This window comes from Mugil cephalus, chromosome 20 (assembly GCF_022458985.1).
Source record: "Mugil cephalus isolate CIBA_MC_2020 chromosome 20, CIBA_Mcephalus_1.1, whole genome shotgun sequence".
Taxonomy (NCBI): Eukaryota; Metazoa; Chordata; class Actinopteri; order Mugiliformes; family Mugilidae; genus Mugil; species Mugil cephalus.
The window spans coordinates 6,522,132-6,541,231 of NC_061789.1; the positions used below are offsets into that span (position 1 = coordinate 6,522,132).

Below are 19,100 nucleotides of genomic sequence, written 5' to 3' on the forward strand. Positions count from 1 at the left end.
CTGACGTGTAACCCCAGAACAAAAAAATTCAAGAAAGCTGGTCAGAGAAGAAGGTAAATAGAGCAGGTAGAAAAACATGACGAATAGTGCACATCTTATCTGCAACAAAAGTAGCACGCACATCATGACTTACGTGTACAAAACCAAAGAGATCTATCTATCTTATTGGTGATAGTACTTACTGAAAAGTCTTCCCACCTGTACAGTTGACTCCAGCGTCCTTGCCGTGTCCACAGTTGTGTGTCCCAAGCCCTCTGTGCTGACAATTACTCAGAGACCTCTCATTTCCTGAACAGGCCACATCATCGAGCCAGATTTGTCCGGTTCCTTCACCAAATTGAGCAGACCCAGGAGCACTCAGAGCCGTCCCACAGCTCAGCTGTCTGCAGACCACGTTTGCATCATTTATGTCCCAGTCGTCATCACAGACTGTCCCCCAGACACCGTTGTGGTAGATTTCAACTCTTCCAGAGCACAAAGTAGGCCCAGCTAACCTGATGTTACCCTCTAATGACAAATCACAAGCAAACCATTGCCAGAGACGTCAAGACTTTGGTGTGAATTTACTTTATCTTGTAACAAACTAAACACTGATAGAGATCTTTGCCTTTGCTACAATAAAAAAGTTAGATTTACAATTTTAACTTCCTGCACTTTTTCTGCTTTTCAATTTTGAAAGCAGCATGGTTTTCATCAATTTGCACTACATCTATACATTTCAGCTATTAAGGATACTGTATATCATTTCTATTGGTGGAAGTACTTATTGAAAAGTTTTCCCACCTGTACAGATGACAAGACTAAACACTGATCGAGATCTTTGCCTTTGCTACAATAAAAAGTTAGATTTACAATTTTAATTTTCTGCTGTTTCCTGCTCTTCAGTTTTGAATGTAGCGTGGTTTTCATCAATCAGTGCTACATCTATGTAGTTCAGCTATTAAGACTACTGTATATAATTTTTATTGGTGAAAGTACTTATTGAAAAGTTTTCCCACCTGTACAGATGACTCCGGCATCCTCGTGGTGTTTACAAAATTGTACCCCTCGTACACTGTGCTTACAATGACTTAGAGATCTCTCGTTTCCTGAACAGGCCACATCATCGAGCCAGATTTGTCCGGTTCCTTCACCAAAATGAGCAAACCCAGGAGCACTCACAGCCCTCCCACAGTTCAGCTGTCTGCAGACCACGTTTGCATCATTTATGTCCCAGCCGTCATCACAGACTGTCCCCCAGACACCGTTGTGGTAGATTTCAACTCTTCCAGAGCAGAAAGTAGACCCGGCTAACCTGATCTCAGCACCTGATGAAAGATCACAGACTCAGTTGCTGGAGAAAACACATATTTTCTGTTAGCTTCCAAATCAAATCAAAGCAAAGCAAAGCAAAGCAAAGCAAAGCAAAGCAAAGCAAAGCAAAGCAAAGCAAAGCAAAGCAAAGCAAAGCAAAGCAAAGCAAATTTTCTTCATACAGCACCTTTCATGCATAGACATGCAACACAAAGTGCTTTACACAATAAAATAAAGACATACAACACCAAAACCACTTGTTCATTATTATATTGATGCTTGTCGGTACTCGTACCTTTTCTTGCCATCGTATCATCATAATTCACAGTTCTTCTTACCTGAGCAGTCGACCCCAGCATCTTTGCCGTGTCCACAGTTGTGTATCCCAAGTCCTCTGTGCTGACAGTGACTTAGAGAGCTCTCGTTTCCATAACAGGCCACATCGTCGAGCCAGATTTGACCGGTTCCTTGACCAAATTGAGCAGACCCAGCAGCACTCAGAGCCGTCCCACAGCTCAGCTGTCTGCAGACCACGTTTGCATCATTTATGTCCCAGCCGACATCACAGACTGTCCCCCAGACCCCTTTGTGGTAGATTTCAACTCTTCCAGAGCACAAAGCAGGCCCAGCTAACCTGATCTCAGCACCTAACAACAGATCACAGACTCAGATGCTGGAGAAGACACATTTTCAACATTTTCTGTTAGTTTTCTTACTGCTTCTACCATTTCATCATGAAAACACGCTTGTATCCCCAAGAAACTATTGAAAGACAGATACAAACAAATAAGAGGTTGATAGAACTCATATTAAATTGGATTTACAGTTACAGTTACAGGAGATTTCAACTCTTCCAGAGCACGTAGTAGACCCAGCTAACCTGATCTCAGTACCTGATGAAAGATCACAGACTCAGATGCTGGAGAAAACACATATTTTCTGTTGGTTTCTTACTGTTTCTAACATTCCATCATGAAAACCTGTTTAGTAAGACAGTGTCTTAGGCTAAGCAAGGGCAGTGGGCGAACTGGGAGAGTGTAAAGCAAAGGAAGGTAAAGTGGAGTGAGCTGTGGAGCATGGAGGCTAGCAGGACTAGATTCACTATAGGGGCTATTTAAAATGTGCTGCCATCTTCCCGGAACCTAAACCAGTGCCTTGGGGAGGATGCTGCCTGACTGCTATGCTCTAGTGTATGTACAGTTGTCCACATTCTGACAGGTTGCAGGCACAGGGACAGAGTTGAGGAGGCTAATGAGTGCAAGAGAGGTACATGTGCAGAGATGGCAGCAGAAGCTGAACAACAAGGGTAGAGGACCCACATGCAGCCAGTGGAAGTGGGTTGCCCTGGATTCGTGGTAAAATCCACCATTGCTCTCCTGTGCAAGCTGGGCATTCATGGGAGATAATAGAGGGTCGCAGTAAATAACATGTCCCTGGCATGTTACTGTCCCAATTCTGCAAGCGCAGAGGGACCAGTGGCTCTAGATGTCAAGTTGAAAGTTTGAATTTGCAGGAACAAACCTCGGAAGTACCAAAACGGAGGATATGGGACTATGAAACTTCCAGAGGAACTGTCATATTACATGAATTTGCTCATATTCATAATCATATTGTTTTGTTATGTCACATGACATACCAATATACGATGTAATCGTCATACTATGAAAGGTTAAGCAGTGAAATAATATGCTGTCACTAGATTATGGTCCACTCTTGACATCTATATTATGATATTCTGTAGTACATGAAATGTGTTTGACATATATGTTTTGAGTTTTCATAATCAGAAATTACTATGGCCATATCATAATCGTGCCTCACTGTTATGTTTCTTTTGTGAAACAGTCAAAGGTTCAAGTTGAAGGTTGCCTAGTGGAAGGGGCCGTAAGAGGCCGTGGCATGTATGGATTATAACTACTGCCATTAATAATTCTAAAAGGAATCAAAGGGAGATATGTTGGAGAAATTATATATCCCTATATATGCATACATGGGTAGACAGTTATACATGGAATGGTTGTAGAAAAACATTGAAAAATACAGACAGAGACTGTTCTCACACACAAACACATCCTGTTTGACCAAATCTGGATGCGGTCAGCTTGACCTAAACATATCCACTGTGAGAAATTCCAGTCACATAACCAAAGTTGGTCAAAAACAGGAAAACATGATTCCATTGCCAAGAACATGTTGCGAAACCAAATGAACATGATACACACATATACACACAGTTATCATTATCAAAGTTATCATTATCACACACATCCATGGCTCTGCACAAAACATGTAACACACATAACAGGATGTCTGTGAAGGTTCTTAGCCATCCAGGTCATGGTAATCCAAAAGGCATTGAATAAGGGCAACTGGACTTGTAAAATTTTCTTCAAAGACATTTTGCCACTCATCCGAGTAGCTTCTTGAGTTTTGCCAGAGGAAACCAGAGTACCAAGACTATATAAACCCCAGATGTTTGTCATTGTGTTGTTCCACGATGTTGTCCAGTACGGATGTGTACTGTGAAATAAAGTCTGCAAGGCTAGAGCCAAAAGTCTGGCTTCTGTCTGGTTTCTTGACTTCTGTGTGATTTCAACACAGAACGAGCAAGTGAGTGGCTGTGGCTAATGAGGAAACATCTTAGCTGGGGAGCATGCTAAAGGTGAGGCTAGCTGAGTGATTTTAGTGGTTAGTGGTAGGGCTAAGCTAACCTCTCTCTGTTGAAAGTCACAGTTGCATGGTGGCTGCATGGAGGAGAGTGAGTCCAGGACACTAAAACTCACTGTTCAGCCTTCTTGAAGTGCCATGGGCCTGACTCAATGAAACATCAGTGAAGGGAGGTGACCACTTGAAAACCCCAATGATGTACCGACTGCCGTTGGCTAGTTAGCTGGTGTCTTCTTGTTGGTTGCTAGTGGCAGCTGACTTCTACCAATCCAAATGTTTTTCAGTTGGACTAGGCTTCTTAATGCATTTTGGCACAAGGGATTTTAACATCTCATCTAATTTTTGTTGGTGAAAGTACTTATTGAAAAGATTTCCCACCTGTACAGTTGACTCCAGCATCCTTCCCGTGTCCACAGTTGTGTGTCCCAAGTCCACTGTGCTGACAATGACTTAGAGAGCCCTCATTTCCTGAACACGCCACATCATCGAGCCATATTTCTCCGGTTCCTTCACCAAAATGAGCAGACCCAGGAGCACTCAGAGCCGTCCCACAGTTCAGCTGTCTGCAGACCACGTTTGCATCATTTATGTCCCAGCCGTCATCACAGACTGTTCCCCAGACATCGTTGTGGTAGATTTCAACTCTTCCAGAGCACGTAGTAGACCCAGCTAACCTGATGTTACCCTCTAATGACAAATCACAAGCAAACCATTGCCAGAGACGTCAAGACTTTGGTGTGAATTTACTTTATCTTGTAACAAACTAAACACTGACAGAGATCTTTGCCTTTGCTAAAATAAAAAGTTAGATTTACAATTTTAACTTTCTGCACTTTTTTCTGCATGTCAGTTTTGAAAGCAGAGTGGTTTTCATCAATTTGAGCTGCAGTTCAGCTATTAAGGATATAACATTTTCGTTGGTGAAAGTACTTATTGAAAAGTTTTCCCACCTGTACAGATGACTCCAGCGTCCTCGTAGTGTCCACAGTTGTGTGTCCCAAGTCCACCGTGCTGACAATGACTCAGAGAGCTCTCGTTTCCTGAACAGGCCACATCATCGAGCCAGATTTGTCCGGTTCCTTGACCAAAATGAGCAGACCCAGGAGCACTCAGAGCCGTCCCACAGCTCAGCTGTCTGCAGACCACATTTGCATCATTTATGTCCCAGCCGTCATCACAGACTGTTCCCCAGACACCGTTGTGGTAGATTTCAACTCTTCCAGAGCACGTAGTAGACCCAGCTAACCTGATCTCAGTACCTGATGAAAGATCACAGACTCAGATGCTGGAGAAAACACATATTTTCTGTTGGTTTCTTACTGTTTCTAACATTCCATCATGAAAACTTGTTTACTAAGACAGTGTCTTAGGCTAAGCAAGGGCAGTGGGCGAACTGGGAGAGTGTAAAGAAAAGGAAGTTAAAGTGGAGTGAGCTGTGGAGCATGGAGGCTAGCGGGACTAGATTTATGATAGGGGCTATTTAAAATGTGCTGCCATCTTCCCGGAACCTAAACCAGTGCCTTGGGGAGGATGCTGGCTGACTGCTATGCTCTAGTGTATGTACAGTTGTCCACATTCTGACAGGTTGCAGGGACAGAGTTGAGGAGGCTAATGAGTGCAAGAGAGGTACATGTGCAGAGATGGCAGCAGAAGCTGAACAACGAGGGTAGTGGACCCACATGCAGCCAGTGGAAGTGGGTTGCCCTGGATTCGTGGTAAAATCCACCATTGCTCTCCTGTGCAAGCTGGGCATTCACGGGAGATAATAGAGGGTCGCAGTAAATAACATGTCCCTGGCATGTTACTGTCCCAGTTCTGCAAGCGCAGAGGGATCAGTGGCTCTAGATGTCAAGTTGAAAGTTTGAATTTGCAGGAACAAACCTCGGAAGTACCAAAACGGAGGATATGGGACTATGAAACTTCCAGAGGAACTGTCATATTACATGATTTTGCTCATATTCATAATCATATTGTTTTGTTATATCACATGACATACCAATATACAATGTAATCGTCATACTATGAAAGGTTAAGCAGTGAAATAATATGCTGTCACTAGATTATGGTCCACTCTCGACATCTATATTATGATATTCTGTAGTACATGAAATGTGTTTGATATATATGTTTTGAGTTTTCATTATCAGAAATTACTATGGCCATATCATAATCGTGCCTCACTGTTATGTTTCTGTTGTGAAACAGTCAGAGGTTCAAGTTGAAGGTTGCCTAGTGGAAGGGGCCGTAAGAGGCCGTGGCATGTATGAATTATCACTACTGCCATTAATAATTCTAAAAGGAATCAAAGGGAGATGTGTTGGAGAAATTATATATCCCTATATATGCATACATGGGTAGACAGTTATACATGGAATGGTTGTAGAAAAACACTGAAAAATACAGACAGAGACTGCTCTCACGCACAGGCACATCCTGTTTGACCAAATCTGGATGTGGTCAGCTTGACCTAAACATATCCACTATGAGAAATTCCAGTCACATAACCAAAGTTGGTCAAAAACAGGAAAACATGATTCCATTGCCAAGAACACGTTGCGAAACCAAATGAACATGATACACACATATACACACAGTTATCATTATCAAAGTTATCATTATCACACACATCCATGGCTCTGCACAAAACATGTAACACACACAACAGGATGTCTGAAGGTTCTTAGCCATCCAGGTCATGGTAATCCAAAAGGCATTGAATAAGGGCAACTGGACTTGTAAAATTTTCTTCAAAGACATTTTGCCACTCATCCGAGTAGCTTCTTGAGTTTTGCCAGAGGAAACCAGAGTACCAAGACTATACAGGTGCTGGCCAGTAAATTAGAATATCATCAAAAACTTGATTTATCTCAGTAATTCCATTCAAAAAGTGAAATTTGTACATTATATTCATGCAATGCACACAGACCGATGTATTTCCAATGTTTATTTCTTTTAATTTTGATATTTATAAGTGACAACTAATGAAAACTCCAAATTTGGCATCTCAAAAAATTAGAATATTGAAAAGGCCAATGAAAAAAATGTTTTTTTTAGAAATGTTGGCCAACTGAAAAGAATGAACATGAAAAGCATGCGCATGTATAGCACTCAATACTTAGTTGGGGCTCCTTTTGCCTCAATCACTGCATTAATGCGGCGTGGCATGGACTCGATCAGTCTGTGGCACTGCTCAGGTGTTATGAGAGCCCAGGTTGCTCTGATAGTCGTCTTCAGCTCCTCTGCATTGTTGGGTCTAGCGCATTGCATCTTCCGCTTCACAATACCCCATAGATTTTCTATGGGGTTAAGGTCAGGTGAGTTTGCTGGCCAATCAAGGACAGGGATACCATGGTCCTTGAACCAGGTACTGGTGGTTTTGGCACTGTGTGCAGGTGCCAAGTCCTGTTGAAAAGTGAAATCTGCATCTCCATAAAGTTGGTCAGCAGCAGGAAGCATGAAGTGCTCTAAAACTTCCTGGTAGACAGCTGCATTGACCTTGGACCTCAGGAAACAGAGTGGGCCAACACCGGCAGATGACATGGCACCCCACACCATCACTGACAGTGGAAACTTTACACTGGACCTCATGCAACGTGGATTCTGTGCTTCTCCGCTCTTCCTCCAGACTCTGGGTCCTTGATTTCCAAAGGAAATGCAAAATTTGCTTTCATCAGAAAACATAACTTTGGACCACTCAGCAGCAGTCCAGTCCTTTTTATCCTTGGCCCAGGCGAGACGCTTCTTACGCTGTTTCTTGTTCAAGAGTGGCTTGACACACGGAATGCGACAGCTGAATCCCATGTCTTTCATGCGTCTCTTCGTGGTGGTTCTTGAAGCGCTGACTCCAGCTGCAGTCCACTCTTTGTGGATCTCCCCCACATTTTTGAATGGGTTTGTCGTCACAATTCTCTGCAGGGTGCGGTTATCCCTAGAGCTTGTACACTTTTTTCTACCACATTTTTTCCGTCCCTTCGCCTGTCTGTTAATGTGCTTGGACACAGAGCTCTGCGAACAGCCAGCTTCTTTAGCAATCAACTTTTGTGTCTTGCCCTCCTTGTACAAGGTGTCAATGGTCGTCTTTTGGACAACTGTTAAGTCAGAAGTCTTCCCCATGATTGTGGAGCCTTCAGAACAAGACTGAGGAACCTTTTAAAGGCCTTTGCAGGTGTTTTGAGTTAATCAGCTGATTAGTGTGGCACCAGGTGTCTTCTATATTGAGCCTTTTCAGAATATTCTAATTTTCTGAGATACTGAATTTGGTGTTTTCATTAGCTGTCAGTTGTAATAATAAAAATGCCAAATGAATAAACACTTGAAATATATCACTATGTGTGGAAGGAAAGTATACAGTATACAAGTTTCACCTTTTGAATGGAATTACTGAAATAATTCAACTTTTTGATGATATTCTAATTTACTGGCCAGCACCTGTATAAACCCCAGATGTTTGTCATTGTGTTGTTCCACGATGTTGTCCAGTACGAATGTGTACTGTGAAATAAAGTCTGCAAGGCTAGAGCCAAAAGTCTGGCTTCTGTCTGGTTTCTTGACTTCGGTGTGATTTCAACACAGAACGAGCAAGTGAGTGGCTGTGGCTAATGAGGAAACATCTTAGCTGGGGAGCATGCCAAAGGTGAGGCTAGCTGAGAGATTTTAGTAGTTAGTGGAAGGGCTAAGCTAACCTCTCTCTGTTGAAAGTCACACGGTTGCATGGTGGCTGCATGGAGGAGAGTGAGTCCAGGACACTAAAACTCACTGTTCAGCCTTCTTGAAGTGCCATGGGCCTGACTCAATGAAACATCAGTGGAGGGAAGTGACCACTTGAAAACCCCAATGATGTGCCGCATACTACCTACTGCCGTTGGCTAGGCTAGATAGCTGGTGTCTTCTTGTTGGTTGCTAGTGGCAGCTGACTTCTACCAATCCAAATGTTTTTCAGTTGGACTAGGCTTCTTAATGCATTTTGGCACAAGGGATTTTAACATCTTATCTCATTTTTGTTGGTGAAAGTACTTATTGAAAAGTTTTCCCACCTGTACAGTTGACTCCAGCGTCCTTGCTGTGTCCACATTTGGGTGTCCCAAGTCCTCTGTGCTGACAATGACTTAGAGAGCTCTCACTTCCTGAACAGGCCACATTGTTGAGCCAGATTTGTCCGGTTCCTTGACCAAAATGAGCAGACACAGGAGCACTCAGAGCCGTCCCACAGCTCAACTGTCTGCAGACCACGTTTGCATCATTTATGTCCCAGTCATCATTACAGACCGTCCCCCAAACACCGTTGTGGTAGATTTCAACTCTTCCAGAGCACGTAGTAGACCCAGCTAACCTGATCTCAGCACCTGGTGAAAGATCACAGACTCAGTTGCCGGTGAAAACACATATTTTCAATTAGTTTTCTTACTTTTAAGATTTCATCATGAAACCCCATTTGTGTCCCTCAGAAACCACCGAAAGACTGATGTATACAAATAGGAGGTTAAAAGAACTTTTGCACCATCTAAGAGCCAAATCTATATTAAATTGGATTTACAGTTACATTTTCCTTGCTTTTTTTTCCTGCTCTGCTCTTCAATGTTGAAAGTATCCTGGACAGTTCTCCAGGCATCATTGTGGTAGATTTCAACTCTTCCACAGCAAAAAGTAGAGCCTCAGTCTGGAGAGGGTACTAACTCTAACCCTACCACTTCTTTGGAAGATCTCCTGCTGTGTTCCTGTTCCCAAGAAGTTGTCTCCATCAGGGCTCAGTGATTACTGTCCAGTGGCCCTTACATCTCATGAAGGTGCTGGAGAGGTTGGTGCTTGCCCACCTAAGGCTGTAAGTGAGATCACCTTTACGCCCCCTACAGTTTGCCTACAGGCTGTGTCTGGTCTCCTGCATGTATATGCTGAATCAGAGTTCTAAGTGGACAACAAGTGTGTGCATGCTCCACAACCAGTATGCTGATGTGTAACCCCAGAACAAAAACATTCAAGAAAGCCGGTCACAGAAGAAGGTAAATAGAGCAGGTAGAAAACCCTGAGGGACAGTGCACATCTCATCTGCACCAAAAGTAGCACGCACATTACGTACAAAGGTAATGTGGCCAAGACTAAAGAGATCTATCTATCTTATCGCTGAAAGTACTTATTGAAAAGTTTGCCCACCTGTACAGTTGACTCCAGCATCCTTGCCATGTCCACAGTTGTGTGTCCCAAGTCCACCGTGCTGACAATTACTCAGAGAGCTCTCATTTCCTGAACAGGCCACATCATCGAGCCAGATTTCTCCGGTTCCTTCACCAAAATGAGCAGACCCAGGAGCACTCAGAGCCGTCCCACAGCTCAGCTGTCTGCAGACCACGTTTGCATCATTTATGTCCCAGTCGTCATCACAGACTGTCCCCCAGACACCGTTGTGGTAGATTTCAACTCTTCCAGAGCACAAAGTAGGCCCAGCTAACCTGATGTTACCCTCTAATGACAAATCACAAGCAAACCATTGCCAGAGACGTCAAGACTTTGGTTTGAATTTACTTCGTCTTGCAACAAACTAAGCACTGATCGAGACCTTTGCCATTGCTTCAATAAATGATTTACAATTTTAATTTTACCACTTTTTTCTTCTCTTCAATTTTGAAAGCAGCATGGTTTTTATCAATTTGCACTACATCTATACATTTCAGCTTTTAAGGATACTGTATATCATTTCTATTGGTGAAAGTACTTTTTGAAAAGTTTTCCCACCTGTACAGATGACTCCAGCGTCCTGGAAGTGTCCACAAAATTGTACCCCATGTCCATTGTACTGACAATGACTCAGGGAGCTCTCATTTCCTGAACAGGCCACATCATCGAGCCAGATTTGTCCGGTTCCTTCACCAAAATGAGCAGACCCAGGAGCACTCAGAGCTGTCCCACAGCTCAGCTGTCTGCAGACCACGTTTGCATCATTTATGTCCCAGTCGTCACCACAGACTGTTCCCCAGGAGTCACTGTGGTAGATTTCTACTCTTCCAGAGCACGGAGTAGGCCCAACTAACCTGATCTCAGCACCTGATGAAAGATCACAGACTCGGTTGCTGGAGAAAACACATATTTCCTGTTAATTTTTTTACAGTTTCTAACATTTCGTCATGAAAATGCGCTTGCATCCCTGAGAAACTACTGAAAGACAGATACAAAACGACTCAGTTTACGTCCATGGATTCATTGAGACTCTGGGCTTTAGGAAAGTTATGGAAAAATAATTACACAGTGATGATATTTGATCATATTCAGTTTGATTTGATTTTTGTTTAACGTCCTTTTTCAGTTTTTATAATAAAAGAGTAAATATGTATGCTAACGAAACACTTTCTTTCATCATTCTCTAAAAAGCTGTTGCTCACTCATGATAGCGATGATTGTACATTTGCTATATGTGTTGCTTGCATGTTGCTTTTTTCTGTTACCGTCCTCTCAGGGAAGAATAATCAAAATAAAAAATGCTTATGAGAACACATCTTATATTGATCCAGTGTGAAGACTGCTTAATATTTCTTCATTAGACTGCAACTAAAATATGACTAGACCACTAAGACGATGGCAAAAAAGAGTGACAAAGGAAGAATAAGTGTTACAGTTGACAAGTACCATGAAGTTATGGTTTAGTTATGAACAAAGACAATCCAATTTAAATTAACTATATAAACATTTAAGTATCTGCATAAATGTACCAAAGAAGCACTCGAAGTAAGTACATTCCTGAGCATTTGCACATTTCCAGGCAGCTAGGGAAATATAAATAATGGTAAAGTTCAAATTCAGAGGTGCAGGACATGACTGTTAAATAAAGACATACAAGATCAAAACCATTTGTTCATTATTATATTGATGCTTGTTGATACTCGTACCTTTTCTTGCCATCGTATCATTATAATTCACAATTCTTCTTACCAGAGCAGACGACCCCAGCGTCTTTGCCGTGTCCACAGTTGTGTATCCCAAGTCCTCTGTGCTGACAGTGACTTAGAGAGCTCTCGTTTCCTGAACAGGCCACATCGTCGAGCCAGATTTGTCCGGTTCCTTCACCAAAATGAGCGGACCCAGGAGCACTCAGAGCCGTCCCACAGCTCAGCTGTCTGCAGACCACGTTTGCATCATTTATGTCCCAGCCGACATCACAGACTGTCCCCCAGACACCTTTGTGGAAGATTTCAACTCTTCCAGAGCACAAAGTAGGCCCAGCTAACCTGATCTCAGCACCTAACAACAGATCACAGACTCAGATGCTAGAGAAGACACATTTTCAACATTTTCTGTTAGTTTTCTTACTGCTTCTACCATTTCATCATGAAAACACGCTTGTATCCCCAAGAAACTATTGAAAGACAGATACAAACAAATAAGAGGTTGATAGAACTCATATTAAATTGGATTTACAGTTATAGTTACAGGAGGAATAGCATTGCAGCCAGTGACGCCCACAGACTAAATAAACTGAACAGGAAGGCTGGTGCTATCATTGGCTGCATATAGGAAACTTTTGAGGTGGTGGTGGAGAGGAAGACACTAAATAAACTGTCATCAGTCATGGATAGCCTTGACCACCCTCTCCACCAGATAATAGACACACAACAGAGCTCCTTCTCCGTGAGAGTCAGACAACTCTGTTGTCGCAAAGAACATTACAGCAAGTCATTCCTGCCTCGTGAAAGTACTTATTGAAAAGTCTTCCCACCTGTACAGCTGACTCCAGCGTCCTTCCCGTGTCCACAGTTGTGTGTCCCAAGTCCACCGTGCTGACAATGACTTAGAGAGCCCTCATTTCCTGAACACGCCACATCATCGAGCCATATTTCTCCGGTTCCTTGACCAAAATGAGCAGACCCAGGAGCACTCAGAGCCGTCCCACAGCTCAGCTGTCTGCAGACCACGTTTGCATCATTTATGTCCCAGTCGTCATCACAGACTGTTCCCCAGGAGTCACCGTGGTAGATTTCAACTCTTCCAGAGCACAAAGTAGACCCAGCTAACCTGATGTTACCCTCTAATGACAAATCACAAGCAAACCATTTCCAGAGATGTCAAGACTTTGGTGTGAATTTACTTTATCTTGTAACAAACTAAACACTGATAGAGATCTTTGCCTTTGCTACAATAAAAAAGTTAGATTTACAATTTTAACTTTCTGCACTTTTTTCTGCTTTTCAGTTTTGAAAGCAGAGTGGTTTTCATCAATTTGAGCTGCAGTTCAGCTATTAAGGATATAACATTTTCGTTGGTGAAAGTACTTATTGAAAAGTTTTCCCACCTGTACAGATGACTCCAGCGTCCTCGTAGTGTCCACAGTAGTGTACCCCAAGTCCTCTGTGCTGACAATGACTTAGAGAGCCCTCATTTCCTGAACAGGCCACATAATGGAGCCAGATTTGTCCGGTTCCTTGACCAAAATGAGCAGACCCAGGAGCACTCAGAGCCGTCCCACAGTTCAGCTGTCTGCAGACCACGTTTGCATCATTTATGTCCCAGCCGTCATCACAGACTGTTCCCCAGACACCGTTGTGGTAGATTTCAACTCTTCCAGAGCACGTAGTAGACCCAGCTAACCTGATCTCAGTACCTGATGAAAGATCACAGGCTCAGATGCTGGAGAAAACACATATTTTCTGTTGGTTTCTTACTGTTTCTAACATTCCATCATGAAAACCTGTTTACTAAGACAGTGTCTTAGGCTAAGCAAGGGCAGTGGGCGAACTGGGAGAGTGTAAAGAAAAGGAAGTTAAAGTGGAGTGAGCTGTGGAGCATGGAGGCTAGCGGGACTAGATTTATGATAGGGGCTATTTAAAATGTGCTGCCATCTTCCCGGAACCTAAACCAGTGCCTTGTGGAGGATGCTGGCTGACTGCTATGCTCTAGTGTATGTACAGTTGTCCACATTCTGACAGGTTGCAGGCACAGGGACAGAGTTGAGGAGGCTAATGAGTGCAAGAGAGGTACATGTGCAGAGATGGCAGCAGAAGCTGAACAACAAGGGTAGAGGACCCACATGCAGCCAGTGGAAGTGGGTTGCCCTGGATTCGTGGTAAAATCCACCATTGCTCTCCTGTGCAAGCTGGGCATTCACGGGAGATAATAGAGGGTCGCAGTAAATAACATGTCCCTGGAATGTTACTGTCCCAGTTCTGCAAGCGCAGAGGGATCAGTGGCTCTAGATGTCAAGTTGAAAGTTTGAATTTGCAGGAACAAACCTCGGAAGTACCAAAACGGAGGATATGGGACTATGAAACTTCCAGAGGAACTGTCATATTACATGATTTTGCTCATATTCATAATCATATTGTTTTGTTATATCACATGACATACCAATATACAATGTAATCGTCATACTATGAAAGGTTAAGCAGTGAAATAATATGCTGTCACTAGATTATGGTCCACTCTCGACATCTATATTATGATATTCTGTAGTACATGAAATGTGTTTGATATATATGTTTTGAGTTTTCATTATCAGAAATTACTATGGCCATATCATAATCGTGCCTCACTGTTATGTTTCTGTTGTGAAACAGTCAGAGGTTCAAGTTGAAGGTTGCCTAGTGGAAGGGGCCGTAAGAGGCCGTGGCATGTATGAATTATCACTACTGCCATTAATAATTCTAAAAGGAATCAAAGGGAGATGTGTTGGAGAAATTATATATCCCTATATATGCATACATGGGTAGACAGTTATACATGGAATGGTTGTAGAAAAACACTGAAAAATACAGACAGAGACTGCTCTCACGCACAGGCACATCCTGTTTGACCAAATCTGGATGTGGTCAGCTTGACCTAAACATATCCACTGTGAGAAATTCCAGTCACATAACCAAAGTTGGTCAAAAACAGGAAAACATGATTCCATTGCCAAGAACACGTTGCGAAACCAAATGAACATGATACACACATACACACAGTTATCATTATCAAAGTTATCATTATCACACACATCCATGGCTCTGCACAAAACATGTAACACACATAACAGGATGTCTGTGAAGGTTCTTAGCCATCCAGGTCATGGTAATCCAAAAGGCATTGAATAAGGGCAACTGGACTTGTAAAATTTTTTTTCGAAGACATTTTGCCACTCATCCGAGTAGCTTCTTGAGTTTTGCCAGAGGAAACCAGAGTACCAAGACTATATAAACCCCAGATGTTTGTCATTGTGTTGTTCCACGATGTTGTCCAGTACGGATGTGTACTGTGAAATAAAGTCTGCAAGGCTAGAGCCAAAAGTCTGGCTTCTGTCTGGTTTCTTGACTTCTGTGTGATTTCAACACAGAACGAGCAAGTGAGTGGCTGTGGCTAATGAGGAAACATCTTAGCTGGGGAGCATGCTAAAGGTGAGGCTAGCTGAGTGATTTTAGTGGTTAGTGGTAGGGCTAAGCTAACCTCTCTCTGTTGAAAGTCACAGTTGCATGGTGGCTGCATGGAGGAGAGTGAGTCCAGGACACTAAAACTCACTGTTCAGCCTTCTTGAAGTGCCATGGGCCTGACTCAATGAAACATCAGTGAAGGGAGGTGACCACTTGAAAACCCCAATGATGTACCGACTGCCGTTGGCTAGTTAGCTGGTGTCTTCTTGTTGGTTGCTAGTGGCAGCTGACTTCTACCAATCCAAATGTTTTTCAGTTGGACTAGGCTTCTTAATGCATTTTGGCACAAGGGATTTTAACATCTCATCTAATTTTTGTTGGTGAAAGTACTTATTGAAAAGTTTTCCCACCTGTACAGTTGACTCCAGCGTCCTTGCTGTGTCCACATTTGGGTGTCCCAAGTCCTCTGCGCTGACAATGACTTAGAGAGCTCTCACTTCCTGAACAGGCCACATTGTTGAGCCAGATTTGTCCGGTTCCTTCACCAAAATGAGCAGACACAGGAGCACTCAGAGCCGTCCCACAGCTCAACTGTCTGCAGACCACGTTTGCATCATTTATGTCCCAGTCGTCATCACAGACTGTCCCCCAGACACCGTTGTGGTAGATTTCAACTCTTCCAGAGCACGTAGTCGACCCAGCTAACCTGATCTCAGCACCTGGTGAAAGATCACAGACTCAGTTGCCGGTGAAGACACATATTTTCAATTAGTTTTCTTACTTTTAAGATTTCATCATGAAACCCCATTTGCGTCCCTCAGAAACCACCGAAAGACTGATGTAAACAAATAGTAGGTTGACAGAACTTTTGCACCATCTAAGAGCCAAATCTATATTAAATTGGATTTACAGTTACATTTTCCTTGCTTTTTTTTTCCTGCTCTGCTCTTCAATGTTGAAAGTATCCTGGGCAGTTCTCCAGGCATCAGTGTGGTAGATATCAACTCGTCCACAGCAAAAAGTAGAGCCTCAGTCTGGAGAGGGTACTAACTGTAACCCTACCACTTCTTCGGAAGATCTCCTGCTGTGTTCCCGTTCCCAAGAAGTTGTCTCCATCAGGGCTCAGTGATTACTGTCCAGTGGCCCTTACATCTCATGGAGGTGCTGGAGAGGTTGGTGCTTGCCCACCTAAGGCTGTAAGTGAGATCACCTTTACGTCCCCTACAGTTTGCCTACAGGCTGTGTCTGGTCTCCTGCATGTATATGCTGAATCAGAGTTTTAAGTGGACAACAAGTGTGTGCATGCTCCACAACCAGTATGCTGGCGTCTAACCCCAGAACAATAACATTCAAGAAAGCCAGTCACAGAAGAAGGTAAATAGAGCAGGTAGAAAACCCTGAGGGACAGTGCACATCTCATCTGCACCAAAAGTAGCACGCACATTACGTACAAAACTAATGTGGACAAGACTAAAGACATCTATCTATCTTATCGGTGAAAGTACTTACTGAAAAGTTTCCCCACCTGTACAGTTGACTCCAGCATCCTTGCCATGTCCACAGTTGTGCGTCCCAAGTCCACCGTGCTGACAATTACTCAGAGAGCTCTCATTTCCTAAACAGGCCACATCATCGAGCCAGATTTCTCCGGTTCCTTCACCAAAATGAGCAGCCCCAGGAGCACTCAGAGCCGTCCCACAGCTCAGCTGTCTGCAGACCACGTTTGCATCATTTATGTCCCAGTCGTCATCACAGACTGTCCCCCAGACACCGTTGTGGTAGATTTCAACTCTTCCAGAGCACAAAGTAGACCCAGCTAACCTGATGTTACCCTCTAATGACAAATCACAAGCAAACCATTGCCAGAGATGTCAAGACTTTGGTTTGAATTTACTTCGTCTTGCAACAAACTAAGCACTGATCGAGACCTTTGCCATTGCTTCAATAAATGATTTACAATTTTAATTTTACCACTTTTTTCTTCTCTTCAATTTTGAAAGCAGCATGGTTTTCATCAATTTGCACTACATCTATACATTTCAGCTTTTAAGGATACTGTATATCAATTCTATTGGTGAAAGTACTTATTGAAAAGTTTTACCACCTGTACAGATGACTCCAGCGTCCTGGAAGTGTCCACAAAATTGTACCCCATGTCCATTGTACTGACAATGACTCAGGGAGCTCTCATTTCCTGAACAGGCCACATCATCGAGCCAGATTTGTCCGGTTCCTTCACCAAAATGAGCAGACCCAGGAGCACTCAGAGCTGTCCCACAGCTCAGCTGTCTGCAGACCACGTTTGCATCATTTATGTCCCAGTCGTCACCACAGACTGTTCCCCAGGAGTCACTGTGGTAGATTTCTACTCTTCCAGAGCACGGAGTAGGCCCAACTAACCTGATCTCAGCACCTGATGAAAGATCACAGACTCGGTTGCTGGAGAAAACACATATTTCCTGTTAATTTTTTTACAGTTTCTAACATTTCGTCATGAAAATGCGCTTGCATCCCTGAGAAACTACTGAAAGACAGATACAAAACGACTCAGTTTACGTCCATGGATTCATTGAGACTCTGGGCTTTAGGAAAGTTATGGAAAAATAATTACACAGTGATGATATTTGATCATATTCAGTTTGATTTGATTTTTGTTTAACGTCCTTTTTCAGTTTTTATAATAAAAGAGTAAATATGTATGCTAACGAAACACTTTCTTTCATCATTCTCTAAAAAGCTGTTGCTCACTCATGATAGCGATGATTGTACATTTGCTATATGTGTTGCTTGCATGTTGCTTTTTTCTGTTACCGTCCTCTCAGGGAAGAATAATCAAAATAAAAAATGCTTATGAGAACACATCTTATATTGATCCAGTGTGAAGACTGCTTAATATTTCTTCATTAGACTGCAACTAAAATATGACTAGACCACTAAGACGATGGCAAAAAAGAGTGACAAAGGAAGAATAAGTGTTACAGTTGACAAGTACCATGAAGTTATGGTTTAGTTATGAACAAAGACAATCCAATTTAAATGAACTATATAAACATTTAACTATCTGCATAAATGTACCAAAGAAGCACTCGAAGTAAGTACATTCCTGAGCATTTGCACATTTCCAGGCAGCTAGGGAAATATAAATAATGGTAAAGTTCAAATTCAGAGGTGCAGGACATGACTGTTAAATAAAGACATACAAGATCAAAACCATTTGTTCGTTATTATATTGATGCTTGTTGATACTCGTACCTTTTCTTGCCATCGTATCATTATAATTCACAATTCTTCTTACCAGAGCAGACGACCCCAGCGTCTTTGCCGTGTCCACAGTTGTGTATCCCAAGTCCTCTGTGCTGACAGTGACTTAGAGAGCTCTCGTTTCCTGAACAGGCCACATCGTCGAGCCAGATTTGTCCGGTTCCTTCACCAAAATGAGCGGACCCAGGAGCACTCAGAGCCGTCCCACAGCTCAGCTGTCTGCAGACCACGTTTGCATCATTTATGTCCCAGCCGACATCACAGACTGTCCCCCAGACACCTTTGTGGAAGATTTCAACTCTTCCAGAGCACAAAGTAGGCCCAGCTAACCTGATCTCAGCACCTAACAACAGATCACAGACTCAGATGCTGGAGAAGACACATTTTCTGTTAGTTTTCTTACTGCTTCTACCATTTCATCATGAAAACACGCTTGTATCCCCAAGAAACTATTGAAAGACAGATACAAACAAATAAGAGGTTGATAGAACTCATATTAAATTGGATTTACAGTTACAGTTACAGGAGGAATAGCATTGCAGCCAGTGATGCCCA

At 42.8% G+C, this 19,100-nt stretch overlaps 1 protein-coding gene across 1 annotated transcript in view; it reads right to left on the reverse strand.

Moving 5' to 3' along the window:
* Positions 1–19,100, reverse strand: part of LOC124998123 — a 98,288-nt gene that overhangs the window by 11,952 nt on the left and 67,236 nt on the right. Inside the window, 15 exon segments of the mRNA XM_047572325.1 lie at positions 199–507; positions 999–1,307; positions 1,632–1,940; positions 4,339–4,647; positions 4,911–5,219; positions 8,994–9,302; positions 10,108–10,416; positions 10,687–10,995; positions 11,878–12,186; positions 12,662–12,970; positions 13,235–13,543; positions 15,695–16,003; positions 16,810–17,118; positions 17,389–17,697; positions 18,580–18,888. Of these exon segments, the coding sequence (XP_047428281.1) occupies positions 199–507; positions 999–1,307; positions 1,632–1,940; positions 4,339–4,647; positions 4,911–5,219; positions 8,994–9,302; positions 10,108–10,416; positions 10,687–10,995; positions 11,878–12,186; positions 12,662–12,970; positions 13,235–13,543; positions 15,695–16,003; positions 16,810–17,118; positions 17,389–17,697; positions 18,580–18,888 (4,635 nt within the window).